Source organism: Myxine glutinosa, chromosome 12, assembly GCF_964187855.1.
Source record: "Myxine glutinosa chromosome 12, kmMyxGlut1.1, whole genome shotgun sequence".
NCBI classification, from domain to species: domain Eukaryota; kingdom Metazoa; phylum Chordata; class Myxini; order Myxiniformes; family Myxinidae; genus Myxine; species Myxine glutinosa.
Window position 1 is genome coordinate 47,186,283 of NC_136272.1, and position 15,487 is coordinate 47,201,769.

At 43.3% G+C, this 15,487-nt stretch overlaps 1 protein-coding gene across 2 annotated transcripts in view; it reads left to right on the forward strand.

Moving 5' to 3' along the window:
* LOC137437843 (gamma-glutamyl hydrolase) overlaps positions 1–14,991 on the forward strand; it is a 39,754-nt gene extending 24,763 nt beyond the window's left edge. The window contains exons 5-9 of one of the 2 annotated variants that reach the window (XM_078766807.1): positions 6,893–7,037; positions 8,191–8,297; positions 11,088–11,181; positions 12,765–12,902; positions 13,182–14,991. In XM_078766807.1, the coding sequence (XP_078622933.1) occupies positions 6,893–7,037; positions 8,191–8,297; positions 11,088–11,181; positions 12,765–12,902; positions 13,182–13,303 (606 nt within the window). In that variant the 3' untranslated portion in view covers positions 13,304–14,991. The remainder of the gene's footprint in view (positions 1–6,892; positions 7,038–8,190; positions 8,298–11,087; positions 11,182–12,764; positions 12,903–13,181) is intronic. The other variant, XM_078766808.1, reaches the window with a different exon arrangement.
* The last annotated feature ends 496 nt before the right edge of the window (positions 14,992–15,487 follow it).

The window sequence follows — 15,487 nt, forward strand, 5'->3', positions numbered from 1 at the left end:
GGAACATACCTTTTGACCCTTTAGACTGCTGAGACCCCTCAGACCTTTGATGACCCTTTAAGTCACCCAAAACGAGAGTCACCCATGACCACCAAGACCCTTAAAGACTACAAAGACCAAAAATACCACGAAGACCCTGAATACCTTTAAAGACGCAAAGGAGCCAAAATACCCTAAAGACCCAGAGGAACCAAAAGATCCCAAAGACCCCAAAGATCCAAAACACCCCGAAGACCCAAAAGGCCCAGAGGATCCAAAAGACCCTGAAGACCCAAATGGCCCTGAAGATTCAAAACACCATGAAGACCCAAAAGACACTGAAAGGGTCAAAGATGCCTATCCCTCTGAAACGATGTGTGGTGAGGCACGTGGAGCACGCCAAATCATGCTAGTGTAATTAATGGACGTGCTCTACTCTTATTGCAATAGTATGTATTTAATAGACGTACTCAGTCAGGTTTCAATGGTATGCAATTGATAGATGTACTCATGTTTCAATAGCATGTAATTAATAGATGTACTCTGATTTTAATTGGACGTAATTAATCAACGTAGTCAGGTGTCAATAGTATGTAATCAATAGATGTATTCAAGTTTCAATGATATCTTTTTTTAAAAATTATATTGGAGCAAACGTATGTGGTTATGTATGCATATTTGTGACCAAAATGTGACCTTCAAATTTTCTTTAACAATTCCATCGTGTTGTTTATAATTTAAAGCTAACCTAAGAAACACATTCGTGACTTATCCGTATTCATCAGCGCTACTTTTGTTGTTACTTTGACTTAATTAATCGAGATGTTGATCGTGACATGGGCAAAATCAAAGATACGTCATAAAAACCCGGCCGGAAGTCTAAGGCAGGTGGTGTATTGGGGGCACATCTCTGTGAGGCTGGAAGTTCGACTTTCCCATCCAGTTTTTGATAAATTTTGTATTGACCTTCCCTTCCAGCTCTAACTGATAATTTAAAATAAATATAAATTTGTGCTCTGTTCCTTTACGTGTTGGGTTCTGATTTCTGATTTACAGTATCTATCTATAATTCCATTAATCTCTGTGTGTATGTGTGTATGTGTGTTTGTATGTGTGTTTGTATGTGTGTTTGTATGTGTGTATGTTTGTCTGTGACCGCTGTTTCTCGACAACTACCGGTCCGATATACTTGAAACTTGCCAGGTATATTGCTGGGGACCCGAGGATGTGCCTTTTCAAGGTTTGAAATTAATCGGACAAGTAGTTACCGAGCTATGGCGATTTCTTTACCAAACACCGCAAGCCGTTCGCTTTGGACCAAACCATTTCATGTAAATAGAGGGGGGGGTTCTGTGGTCGTTGCGAATGGACCAAACCATTCATGTAAATAGAGGGGGGGGGGGGGGTTCTGTGGTCGTTACTGCCACGTGGTTTCAAAGTTGTTTTTTTTGTTGTTGTTTGCACGCATGTTTTTTTGCACCCACGTACGGGCACGCCCTAGGATGTTTACACACACACACCCCTACACAAATTTTTTTTTTTTTTTTTTTTTGGCAAGGAACGGGCACCCACGTACGGGCACGTCCTAGCTTATATATAGTACGGGCATGCCCTAGTATATTCAATCAGAGCATAAAATATATTTGGCAGACTTCCCCCACCATCCTCCCCATTCCCCATCCACCCTACCACTGTGAGCCCCAGCACCATGCACCCCACCCCCCTCCACCATTCCACCCCTCCCCCACGGCCCCCAATACACTGTCACCACCACTAACCCCCACCCACCATTCCCACCATCCCTCACTCCCTGAGAAAGCAGACATGGTCAAAGATGCGTATCCCTCTGGAACGACGTGTGGTGAGACACGCGGAGCCACACTAGTATAAATACGAATAAAATCACAGAAGTGGAAGAAAAAAAACTGGAAACGTGGAAATGGGTGAGCTTGAGATGGTTAATTGGGGTAGAAAAGATCATAGTTGTGGATTGAGGATGATCTGAGATGGTGGTGAAAGGTGTCTTGAAGCCTTGGAGGAAAGACTGAGATTGAAGAGACTGAGAAAGTTTGTTCCACAAGTGGGGGGAAGAAGCGGAGCTAATGAGTGGAATTGAGCAGTAAGTCTGGATTATGGGAGTTTCACCTGAAGGGAGTTATTGGCAGACCGCATGTGTCCTGCAAAGACCGAGGGGGGAGGGAGGGAGGCAGTATGGAAAGGGCAGAGTGTAAGATCAGAAAGGTCGTAGGCAAAGACATACAGACCCACTGACCTCTCTGTGATGTGAAAGTAATAGTAATTAATGCTGGGACTTGATAGCAAAAACAGTTTGGGTCTGGCTTGGTAAATGGAGCACTGGTCTCCCCCATAGGCTGGGGCTCCAGCATCACATGTCTCCTGGGTTCTGTGGAACCCCTACCTCTCAACATTTTTGGAATGTCCTGTGATGAGGCCAAATCACATGGTCGGTTGATCTTATATTTTAGGCAGGACGGTGGCCTCTCTATTTTTGTATTTTTACGCCTGTCCTCTGCTTTTGCTCCCTGTACTCTCCCAGCCCTCTGACCCTCCGCAACAACTGCTCGCCCAGGAGCATTAGGTTAGGACCTAGAAGAAATTAGTAGAAAGCTGATTTTTTGCACAGAGCTTCAGAATACCATGTGGATGGCCACAATATAAAGTCCCACGAGTCCCACCTTGTGGCATTTTCAAAATTCAAGATGGCCACCGGTTGGATGGAAAATACTTAAATAAGGATCACTTCTGCCTAGAACCTCATAAAAGTGTACTTTTCGTGGCTAAATATATGTTTTAGCACACTAGGATTTTAATAGAATATATTTCAGTGACCTCAGATAATGATATGTAGATAGAATCCAAGATGGCTGACAAAATTGCCACTGCTGTAATGCAAAAAAACATCAAAATCATGATAAGTTTAATTTGCTATTATTTTATTTAATGCAAAATGTTTCACATTGTGACCACAAGGCCTGCAATAGGTAAACAACACATGGGGATTTGACATTTAATTACAATACGACACAAAAGCAGACCAACTCTTTGATCCCAGTCATCCCAACCTGATTCTAGTGTTTTGGACAGTACCGTGTTAACTGAATGTCACTTTTCTTATTCCTGACTTAAACACTGTTATCACCCTCTAAATCAATGTCACGAGAGTTTTTGCAATTATGGCCATTACAAACAGTACACAAGAGTGTACACTCCAGACCGGACCTGTAGCAAGTGCATCGTTTTCCACACCCCGCCTTGCATCCACAAGATATCATTTTCAGCACTTTCTCAGGGGCGACAGGCCTATCGGTCTCGATCGGAACAAGTAGTCCCTCTCTGTACTGCCACCCCCACTCAGTTGGCAGCAGTTCATTCCTCTGCCACTGCTGAACAGCATGGTATGCTCTGTAGCTGTGGAATTTGGTAGCTGCCGAAGTAGGTGGGAGTGATTCCAGCTTGAAACCACATGACGTCAAAGATGTTCTATGGATTGATCGGAAGTACATGAGATATCGGTGTTTTTCCGTCTAACCGGCGGACATCTTGAATTTTGAAAATGCCACAAGGTGGGACTCGTGGGACTTTGTACTGTGGGTATCCACATGACATTCTGGAGCTCTGTGCAAAAAAAAAAATCAGCTTTCTACTAATTTCTTCTAGGCTTCCCCTTCATTTTTGGCTAATGCTCCTGGGCTATGCAGGAGGTACACGTTGGAACAATAACCCCTCACACCCCAACACACCTTCCTGGTTCAGCCTTCAAAATCTAGACTGCACACCTCAGCTATTTTCTTCCCTAATTTCTCCCATGTATGGAACCAGCTTCCAAAGGCTGTATTCTATCCAACTCTTCCCTCCATGGCGTCAAACATATTGTGCACCTCCATCTTGTCATCACACATCTTTACCCACCATCTTTGGTAATCCCATTAACCATTCCTAACCCAACAATCTGAGCAGCAGTGTTGCCTTGCCTCCTCTCCTTCCTCTTTTCCTGTTTGTTCATTCCATTGCTTTTTGCATTCAAGAGTGGCCCCGACTACCCAACTGTATGGTCATACCTTCAGTCGCTGTGCTTTTCCATGATCCTCAGTCTTGAAGAATAAAGGCGCGTGCATGAGTGTGGTGTTGTATAATTTTAGCTCACCTGGAACGTAGTTCCGAGGAGCTTATGGGATGGCGCATCGTCAGCCTGTCCGTCCGTAAATACTTGCAACTACTTCTCCGAAACTGCGGATGGGATTGTGACCGAACTTGGCTAAAATTATATTTGGTATGTTGCAACTCAAGTTTGTTGACGGCATTAAAATAATTGGAGTCTAAGGGGGTGTACTGGGGTCAAAGTGGGTCCAGGATTGACCACCTAAAATAGGTACTGTATTTGCTTTTTCCTCTGAAAATACAAACACGATTTCGATGAAACTTGATGACAACCTTCATCACCCATGATGTACTAAATTTTGTTCACGGCATTAAGAAAACTATCAGAGTACCCGCCCTACGGGCGACCCTCTGGGCGATCTTGTTCCTGCTTGGTTTACCACAATTTACCACTTGGTCAAACAAGTGGAACATGTCTTTCAATCCTGACAAATCTCACACTCTTACTATGTCTCTCCGAAAAGACCGTCTGGACAACCCTCCCATCTACTTTCTCAACCATCCTCTCCAAGAAGTTCTGTCACTCAAGTTTTTGGGTCTCACTATCTGCCATGATCTTTCCTGGGAAAACCACATTTCCAAGCTGGCCTTCAATGCCAGTCACCGACTGGGCATCCTCCATCGTGCGAGGTCCTTCCTTGGCACACCTGAGCTCCTCACCACATACAAGGCTTTCATCCGCAGCACAATGGAATACTGTTCTCCCCTCTGGGCTGGTGCTCCTGCCTCACACCTAGCTCGGCTTCACGCTGTTGAAACCAAAGCTTTCAGTCATTGGAATCTCCCGCGATGAAGCTATCTCTTGAGGGCCATTTACTCACTCACCGCAGGCAGGTTGGTGGTCCTTCTGTATACTACCGACTCCTCTCTGGCCTAGCCCCTTCCTCCCCCCCAGCCCTGTCTGTGCTCTGTCCCCCAAATACTACTACAGGTCGCACAAGATCTGCCAGCAACACTCTTCTGGTGAAACTGCCAAAATCTCGGCTCTCCGCTCACCTTCACTCTTTCATTCCTCTTTTCTCCCACCTCTGGAACAAACTCCCTCACTCTCTTCAATCCCACTCCTCCCGCCAGGTCTTTAAAACAGCTGTTCACCACCACTCTTATCTTCCCCCATCCAAAGCCTTGATCTTTGCTACCCCCATTAATTCACCACAGATCCACTTTTCTGAAATACCGACTTCTTTCCTGGAAGTCCTAGCTGTGTCCATGTGTTTTTTTTTACCTCTCCCACCTCCCACCCCCCTTCCCACGCCTCCTCCCCCCGAGCCCTCTCCCTCCCACAGATCTCCCGATGTCCCTGCTCTCAAATGTTGTACTTGTGTGCTTCCCCCTCTCTCCCCATCTTGTCTCCCGCTCCCTTTATTTTTGTCTTATGTGCCGGTTTTTTTTTTTGTCATTAATGTTAGCTCTTACACGACCCATCTTGTATACAAAAAAGGAAAGAAAAAAAAAGCATACAACACATTTTCTGCCATCTCTTGTTGAGGATATTTTCTGCTGATACAACTGCTTTGCCTTGGATTTCTTGATTTCCTTTGGTATTATTGCTGGCTCTCTGTTCAACTTAGGTCGCCGTGGTTTTTGAGGCATCTCAATTTTCCAGAAAAAAACATCAACCGTCACCCTAGCTAACAATACCCACAGCCAACCCACACTCACCTCTCCCCCCACCCCCTCCCCACCTCCACCATCTCCTCACATCCCCCCTTAAACCATCACCCTAGTTAAGAATACCCACGACAACCCCACACCACCCTTTTTCCTACCCTCCACCATCCTCTCACAATCCCCTATCAACTATCACCCTAGCTGACAATACTCACGACCACCCCATGCCATCTCTCTGTTCAACTTAGGTGGCCTTGGTCTTTGAGGCATCCCAATTTTACAAAACAAAAGGTCTCCCGGGTCCTTTTAACCTTTTGGGTCTTTAGAGGGTCTTTGAGGTCTTTTCATCTTTTCGGTATTTTGGATCTTCAAGGATCTTTGGGGTCTTTTGGGTTTTCATGGTCTTTTGGTTATCTTGGGTCTTTTTCGTCTTTGGGGTCGCTTGGGTCCTCGGGGTCTTTAGGTTCCTATGGGTCCTTTGGGTCCTGAGTGTCTTTTGGAGTATTTTGGGTTCTCTGGGTACTTTAAATCAAGTATTTCAAGTTACAATTGTGTGTGGCGTCAGCTGTCCAGCCAATGGGTGAAGACCGGACATACATACTTTTACATACATACAAACACTTGCTCCATTATATATATAGATTAGGTATAAGGAGGTTTACTGAGGGAGGGGGCACCAAAGTGGATCCAGGTTTGACCTACCCTTTCCCCAACCCCCAGCCCTTTAACCTCCCCCCCCCCCCCCCCACAACCCGCCCCCTCCCAAAATAGGTATTTGCTTTCTTCACAGAAACTACACACACAATTCCGATGAAATTTGACCACAACCTTCATCACCTGTGATGTACCAAAGTTTGTTCACGGTATTAAAAATATCAGGGGTTTGTCCCCCAAAATAGGTATTTACTTTCTTCTCCGTTACATATTTTGTGCGTCATCCATACCGAACAGTGGTTCCCTGGTTCTACCAGGTGAGCCCAGGGGCATTGGCCCTATTTTTCTATATTTGTGTACTGAGCTTTTTAGTATAGGAAGGTCCCATGACAGAAATTATGCCATTTTGATGTGTTGCTAATCTGTTGTCCTTGTATTGACAGTCTTCATGGTGTGAACCATCTTGCAGGCTAACGATCGAGGAGACTATTTTCCTGTGTGGGGTACTTGTCTTGGATTTGAGGAGTTACTGGTTTTGGTCGCTGGACATAACATGCTGATCAAATCGAGCGGAACAACCAAGGTCACGGCAAGGCCAATCAACTTGACATCAGGTAGGTTATTTCTCAATGGTAGACATGTCGTTGGACTAGCATGATCGTCTCCACTCTACTCGCCCCTGCGCTATCTAGCTTGGGTTCGAATGTCGACCTAACTGTAATCGGTCACCCTGATGTTGTAAGGAGGTTGATTCGTCAATGTGTCCGCCGTCCCTCAGATGTAAATGGGGTGTCCCGTCTGCCAGCAGTAGTTGGTGGATGTTAAAAGATCCTTATGGTGTCCTTCGCGGAGGTTATGTGAGCTATTGTCGGCAACTTGGCCAAATTCCAAATTCCTGCTTTAACGTACAGGGGGCACTGCATCAATGGCACAGCTGCTTCCCCAACAAAATATGCTACCCGCAGCCATGTCCTACATATGAAAGAAAAAGAGCATCTTGCTGAACACCGCTGGTAGATCTTTTTAAAAAGTTGAGATATACACAAAGAATTAAGTTAAGCACCCCTACACAACGAATTAAGGTAAGCACCCCCTAATATATATTCTTTGTGTATATGTATACATTGGCATATATTCTAAGGTATGTGAGATCAAATAATGATTGGTATGACATTAGCAATTATCCATTGATGAAATTGAGTGATCAAAGTGAAAAAAAGTGATTGGTTGAGTCAGTGATCCGATCACGTGGGTCCTACACACGTTATTGACGCAAAGATCGCTAGAGGTCTTCTCAGAACAATGACTGTACGTTAGAAAACATAAACGTCATCCACACTGTCCGTGATGGACCTATAGCTCCATACTTAAATTGAGGTGAAAATATGCCTAAAATTCCCAAAAAATTTCACCTTAAATTATTCAGAATAAAATATTGAAAACGGCATGATTGTTATGTTTTTATGTGACCATAATATCACTTCTCCAGAAAATATAGCAATATCATGGGTATATTACACTGTTTTGACGACAACAAACTTGTAATGTGCGAGGTTGTAAAAAAACGGGGGGGGTGCTTAACTTAATTCTTTGTGTATATATTAAACATCACATGCTCATTATTTGTCTATAAGAAGTAGATTTTTTATTATAATCAAGATTGATTGGCTTAACGGTCTATTGTTTGTAACCGGTAACAAATTCCCCTTGATTACACCAGAAATCGAATGTATCATGGTTGGGCATGTGCCCCGTATCTCAATGCAGGTGCCACGAGAAGTCGCATGTATCAAGATTTCCCATTGTGGCTGCTGCAGGCGATGACAACAGAACCTCTAGCTGCATTCAACCACATTTGTTGTCTCCCCTTGGAGGTCAGAATATGTGCGTGTGCATCTTCCTTCAGTCTCCCTCCACTCCTTATCCACTTCTGTAGGGAATAGGAAGGGGGTGGGGGGGTTCTAGACCACTCACTAGAATGTTTTGGGTCAAACGGTAAAATGCGTCGAATCTCAGACAACTGAACCAGCTTGGCTAACGCATTTTAGCAGGTTGGCTATAGATCTCCTTTTATACTTTTTAAGCTATTGGACCATGGGTGTTCGGAGCATCTTGCTCTCCGGCCAATCGGGAAACGCTCATATTCCATCTACTTTCTCACATGTTATGCAGAAGCTCATCTGTCCCTAGGTTGACCATCCGCCTCTGCCCATCAAAATATTCCCTTCCCATGTCACAATTCCAGCATCCTTGGTTATCCAAACCACTCCTTTACATACTATGACTCGTACTACTTATATGTAAAGAAGAAACTAGAACGATGTGACTGTCGCCAATATGCCTCCGCATAGTCCCACAACGGGTAGATGCCCTCACTCTGCATATGTATGGGTAGTGGATCACGTTTGTGAAGTTTCGTGTTGATCGGATAAGGTTCGTTTTTCTATCCAGGATGGCTGCCAAACCACGTGACCTACGACATCATTTTCAAACTATATGCAACAGTGCTTTTAGATGATATTTGTAAAATTTCACATTGATAGGATGAGCAGTTTCAGAGATATAATTATTTAATATTTTCCTTCAATCCAAAATGGCTGCCAAACCATGTGAGCTATGATGTCATAAATTTAATATTCCAATACAAATCGGTCATAGATCATGTGCATGCAATTTCAGATTTTAAGGATAAGGAATTTGATTGAAACATTTTTGGCTGGTATACCACTTAACCTATGATGTCATCATTTAACCATGCTTTTGTTCCCCATTGGGAGAACTTGACAATGTGCCAAGTTTCAAATTTTTCCATTCAGCGGTTTCCAAGAAATATTTTTTTAATTATTTGCGTTTAATCCAACCACCCTGAAAGTTTCGTCTCAATCGGACATATGGGTTATATCATCTTTTCTTTGTATGCAATGTTTCACAAAACCTTCAAGTGAATCGATGAGTAGATCTGAATCAGCAGGCGGGTTTATTGTCCTCCGTCGCACCGCGGAGCGAAAGGGGGACTATGGTTTTCCCCTCCATCCGTGCGTGCGTGCGTAAGCGAAGGACCGCATTTGAATTTGGTGTGTGGGTGCAACCCACGTCAAAATCCAAGATGGCCGCCACCATGTATGTCTGAACCTTGTGAGCGAAATATCATATCATAGCATGTTTTCTGCGTCTTCCACTTTGTCAACTCACATCACTTCCCCGACGGGGGACCTAGGCGTAACGCTTGTTATTTTTATTTTTTTGTATACAAGATCGAGGCTCGTGTAAGAGCTAACATTAATCACAAAAAGACAAACGGACACATAAGACAATTAATAAAGGGAGCGGGAGACAAGATGGGAGAGAGGGGGAAGCACACAAGTACAACATTTGAGAGCAGGGACATCAGCAGATCTGTGGGAGGGAGAGGGCTTGGGGGGAGGAGGCATGGGAAGGGGGGGGTCGGGGGGTGGGAGAGGGAAAAAAACACATGGACACTGCCAGGACTTCCAGGAAAGAAGTCGGTATTTCAGAAAAGTGGATCTGGGGTGAAATTAACAGGGGTCGAAAAGATCAAAGGCGGGTTAAACTCAAAACTTTAGTTTATTCCAGAATCAAAGTAAAAGCAGGAATTCAAAACTCTGGCACTGCACGGTACATAACGAAGCAACTTGTTACTGCCCGTTTCCCTTCTCCCTTCTACTCTGCTTCCCATTTATATGCAGTATTCTCATAGAGAACATTCATAGAAGTCTCCCCCCTTCACCCCCCTGCGGCCCCCTTTCTACAAACTACTTGCATTTGCCATACAATTCTTTCTGAGTTGTTAACGCAAGCCGGTAACTCAGACTTGAGTGAGACTCAAGTTGCTCTCTTTTGACCTGAGACTTGTTTATGTTGAGAAAAATAAATGACCTCATTAAAACTCTGGATTCTATATCCAGAAGTAACCAGAATTCTCTCGAACTCCGGTGATCTTTCAACACAGGTTAAAGTTTAACTACAACATTATAACTTGTACCTTTTTACTTTATTCCACTTTTAGAATCAAACACGACACATTCATCAATAACAAAAGACATGGTCATAAAGTGTTCAGTCTGATGGAGGTGTGAGCTGCCCCGAGTGCCATTCTAGTGTTTGTTATGTTTACATGTGGGATGCATCCCAGGTTCTGCTTGCAGTCTGCAATATGCCTCGATGATACTGCACATAATTTGTAAAGTGTCGTGTTTGTGTGTTTTGTTTGTTTGACTCTGCATTCCTAAACCGCTGGACGGAACGATTTGAAAACTGATGGTTGTTGTGCTGTGTTTGTGCACTGGAATAATTGAGATGTTAACTGGTGATAGTACTCGCAGTGTGCATGGTGTATAGTTTTAGGGGGTAAAAAGAAAGAATATCTAGTTGCTCTACCCTCTATATGGCAACTATGTCCCTTTGATGTGGTAACTCAAACTGCCCACAATATTCCAGATGAGGCCTCACTAAATTATTGTACAGAGGTAACAAAAACTCCTTTGATTATTGTTTATCCCCCAGTTGGCTAAGCTATTTCGGGTGTCGGAGATTCTGGACTCATTTTATCAGCTCAGCTAACACGTGTTTATAAGTGATCCTGAACCCCCCTTTTCCTTCTACTGCTCTCCCTCTACATCAATTAATTTCTTCCTGTGCCTCAGATATTCCAAAAGGATGAGAAATTAAAGAAGTTTTACCGGCTGCTGTCTACGAACAAGGATGACAACGGCCTGGAGTTTGTCTCGTCTGTTGAAGGTTAGCTCTGATCATTGTCTGTTTTGCTGCCGTGGTTTGGCTGTTGCCAAACTATGGGTTTGTCACTGATTTATATACAATTTGAATTTTAAGATTGATCTTCAGTGCATTAAAAAAAATACTTTGACACCGTCTTCTTTCACGAAGAGTAGGCGAGCTATCATCGGCCCCATGGCCAGATTTCAAATTCCTGCCCTAACCAGCAGAGGGCATTGCATCAGTGGCACAGCTGCTCCCTCAGCCAATGATGCTACCCTGCAGCCTTGTGCTGCATATAAACGAAAGATATTTTTATATATAATGTTGAGTCTAAGCCTATGCCAAAAGTTAGATGTTATTCATTTTTGGAGGAATCAGAATCAAACGTAAGTAACTTGCACGCACCACAGAATAAGCAGCAGCAAACACGTTCCGTAAAGAAGAATCATTGTGATCTTGCTTGGCCTTCAAAGAAGAAGGAAGACGTTCTCATCATCTCTTCACCTGCCCATTTTCACAACCCGTTAAATATGATGATCTTTAGTTACAAGTTTCTCCCTTCGTTAGCTCAGCCACCGAAGATGGCCGGAGGTTGGCTTTTCTGTCTGTGAACAGTATAGCTCAAAGTTATGGGTGGATTTCGACTAAACTTGGTGGACATGTTGGGTGTGTGATAAGGAAGAATTGATTCAATTTTGGTGAATATCTCAATCCAGATACAATTTTTAAAAAGTGATTCTTCGAAATTGGGAACTAAAAAACGATATATAGCATGTTTCAAAAAGCTGTGGATCTGTTGTGATAAAACTAGCTGGATGAGTTGGTTAGGTGACAAGAAACGCTGATTACCTCTGCCACCGAAGGTGAATGGAGGTTATGTTTTCACCGCTGTCTGTTTGATTGTTTGTGAACAAGATATCTCAAAAAGTTATGGACGGATTCGGAAGAAATTGGCGGAGAGGTAGTGTATGTGACAGGGACGAAATAATTCGATTTTGTTGAAGATCTGGATATGGATTCGGATACGAGTGTTATTTAACTTTTAAGTGATTCTTCACCATTGAGTGATAGGGGTAAAACCGATACATATCACGATATCTCAAAAAGTTATGGACGGATTTGGACGAAACTTGGTGGACCGGTTGGGTGTGTGACAGGGACGAAATAATTCGATTTTGGTGAAGATATGAATATGGATTCGGATATGAGAATTATTTAATTTTTGAAGTGATTCTTCACCATTGAGAGATCGGGTGAAAAGCGATTATATAACACGATATTTGAAAAAGTTCTGGACGAGTTATGACTAAACTCGGTGGACGAGTTGGTTTGGTGACGAGAACAAGCCGATTCGATTTTGGTTCAGGTCCGAATCAAGATTCTGCCTGGCGGAGGTATGCGCTCTACCGAGTACCGTTCTAGTTTGATTAATAGTTCAGGTCCGGATGCAGATCCGACCTATTGGTGGGATACGAAACGTACTGCTCAGCCTGGCGGAGGTATGTGATCTACCGAGTGCCGTTCTAGTTGCTTAAGATTGTGATTGATGCGTCGTGCCATTGAAATCGTTTTTATTAACGCATCATTTGGGGGAATGTTCCCAGCGATTGAGTACCCATTCTATGGCGTACAATGGCACCCAGAGAAGAACCCATATGAGTGGAAGCCCAACTATCGATATCCACATTCTCATAATGCTGTCCGGGCCACCTTTCACTTTGCGGAATTTATCGTATCTGAAGGTACTTCGAGCCCACCCGTGTCTTGTGTTTGGATGGACGGTCACTGTTTACATTGGTTTTGTTTTTATCACATGGATAGAGTTTGTAGATTTTAAAACTATGGATAAACTATGGAATGCTATTTTATTCAGTTTATTGTCTTTGTAACGAATGTGATGAAACGATAATTGTCACATAAAAGCCCATACATGGCATCAGCGAATGACAAATTGGATTGAAGGTTTCTTTTTGTTTTGTTTGTTTTGCATTTCTGTTAATCTCTGATATTGTTACGAACAGCACGAAGAAATCAGCATAGTTTTGAGAATGCCGATGAGGAGATAAAAGCCCTGATCTACCAGCACCCTGTCAAGAATGCCGCTGCATTCTCCTGCTTCCAGCAAGTCTATTTCTTCGACTGATGCGACATCTCCGCCCCGCGCGCGTGCTCAGGAATGGAGAAAAACCACCACTTTGTCCACCACAAACTGTCGCATATTTAAAACGGTGCTCTCAAGGCAATCGTTGCTTTTGAAAGAATGAGCTTTTCCCTCTGGGGGATTTATTTACTGCGAATATATTATTGGGTAGACTTTTCAGCAGACGCGAGGTTGTGTGGGAGGTGGTGGATATTCGAAACTACACTACGGTCTAGAAACACTATGCTCGGGCGCATTCATTAATCTCTCGCTTTCTTCGCAGTTCGAGTGCTGCTCGAAGCAAGTGTGGGCTTTGTCTTTAGATTGATTCCTGCACTTTAGACGAGGTCATCCAATAGACGAGTCATATTTTGTGATGTATATTGAATTCCAAAACAGTGATGCACCTGGATTTGCTTGCGGGGCAGAACTTCCTCTTGTAGGTCGGTGTGGAATTGAAGACGAAAGGAAGATGTTTGTGTGTACCCCGGCATGGGTTTTGCCTTTTACGTTTTAACATTTCACTCGCACGGTATGTGCTTTGGTCCCTTGAGTTTATTTTAGCTTTTTTAAGGTTTGCTTTAAACCAGTCAAACTACAGGAAGCTTTAAACTTATTTTGTGTATATTTCGCACAGACTGTGATAAATGTTCATATTTGATGTATGGTTTTGTGTAAGTCACTCCATTTTGTTACTTTTTCCTATTGCGACGTCTCGCATCCTTAGTGAGGTGAACAAAATAAGTCTTACCTGTGTCCACGCACTAGTGTAAGACTATAGGTGATTGCTGTAGGTTCGAGTTCCGGTGACAGTTTTACATACTTTTGTTTTGAAAAAAAACTGGAACATGTCGGACCTTACATTGCTTGCAGCTTTTATTTATTTGAACGATGTCGATTTTTTTTTGTCTACATTGTTCTTTATCCAGGGGCTGGCAGGTTAGCTTAGAGGTATACGCACTCAGCTTTGACCTGGCTTGCCTGGGCTTGAATCATGACAGGTGTAAACTGTCACCCTAATGTTCTGCTTGCAGGGCGAGGCATCGATGTGTGGTGCCGTTAAGCCGGAGGGCCCGTCTGCCAACACTGGACATTAAACATCCCACGGTGTCTTTCTTGGAGGTCGAATTATCGCCGGCACCCTGTGCAAATTACAAATTTCTGTCCAAATTACCTTCGGTTGAACGGCAGGCCTGGTCAGCCTGTTGGTGTACGACTTGCGCGATACTTTCCGTGACCGCCCCATCAAGGTGTGAATAGTTAGTGCTGTAGTTGCTGTTGTGCTGTTGTGCTGCTGTAGTTGCTGCTGTAGTTGTGCTGCTGTAGTTGTGCTGTTGTTGTTGTACCAGTTAGTGCTGTAGCTGTAGAACATTGTTCTTTAACCATTTACTGGTCAACAGTTCAAGCAGCAAATATTGTTCAAACCTGTTGTTTTGTGTTTGATTTATTTATTATAACATATTTGCTTCTCATGGAAAAAAGAAAAGCAAAAAAGCCATTCGCTCTTCCTGCTGGTGTCGGTGTCTGTCTCTCTCTCTCTCTCTCCCTCCCTTCATCCTGCTGTTCAAAGCGATTTCTGTCTTGTTGCTTGCTCGTATTTTTGTTTGCTTGTTCATCAAAATTTTGTTTTTTTTACTTGTAAAAGCTTCCTTGTCCCAGGATGAAAAATGAAATATATTTATGGAACACTCTTGTTCTCTTCTTTCTTGTACTTGCATAAGTTTAAATTTGTGATTCTTCACCAATGAGAAATGGGACCAAAACGATATACAGTATAGCATGATATTTTTAAAAGTATTTTTTATACGTACATCGTCAAGGCTCATGGAAGAGGTGGAACACAACAGATCAAGACACAACATAACAAAGGGGAAACCCAACAGCAGGGTGGAGGAAGACAATAGACAGAGATGGACAAACAATGGGTGCAGGTGACTGAGGGGATAGCGGAGAACTTAATAGATGGATACAAGATGAACAAGATGGATACATAAATGATATGTTCATAATAGATGAACAAGATGGATACATAAACAAATATTTGGGAGGGGTGAAGGTGTTTTAATGGGTGTAGAAAAGATCATGGCTTTGGATGGGGGAAGACTTGAAATGGTGGTGAAGAGCTGTCTTGAAGACCTGGAGGAGTGATATTGAAGAGTGTGGCAGGTGGTTCCACAGGTGGGAAAA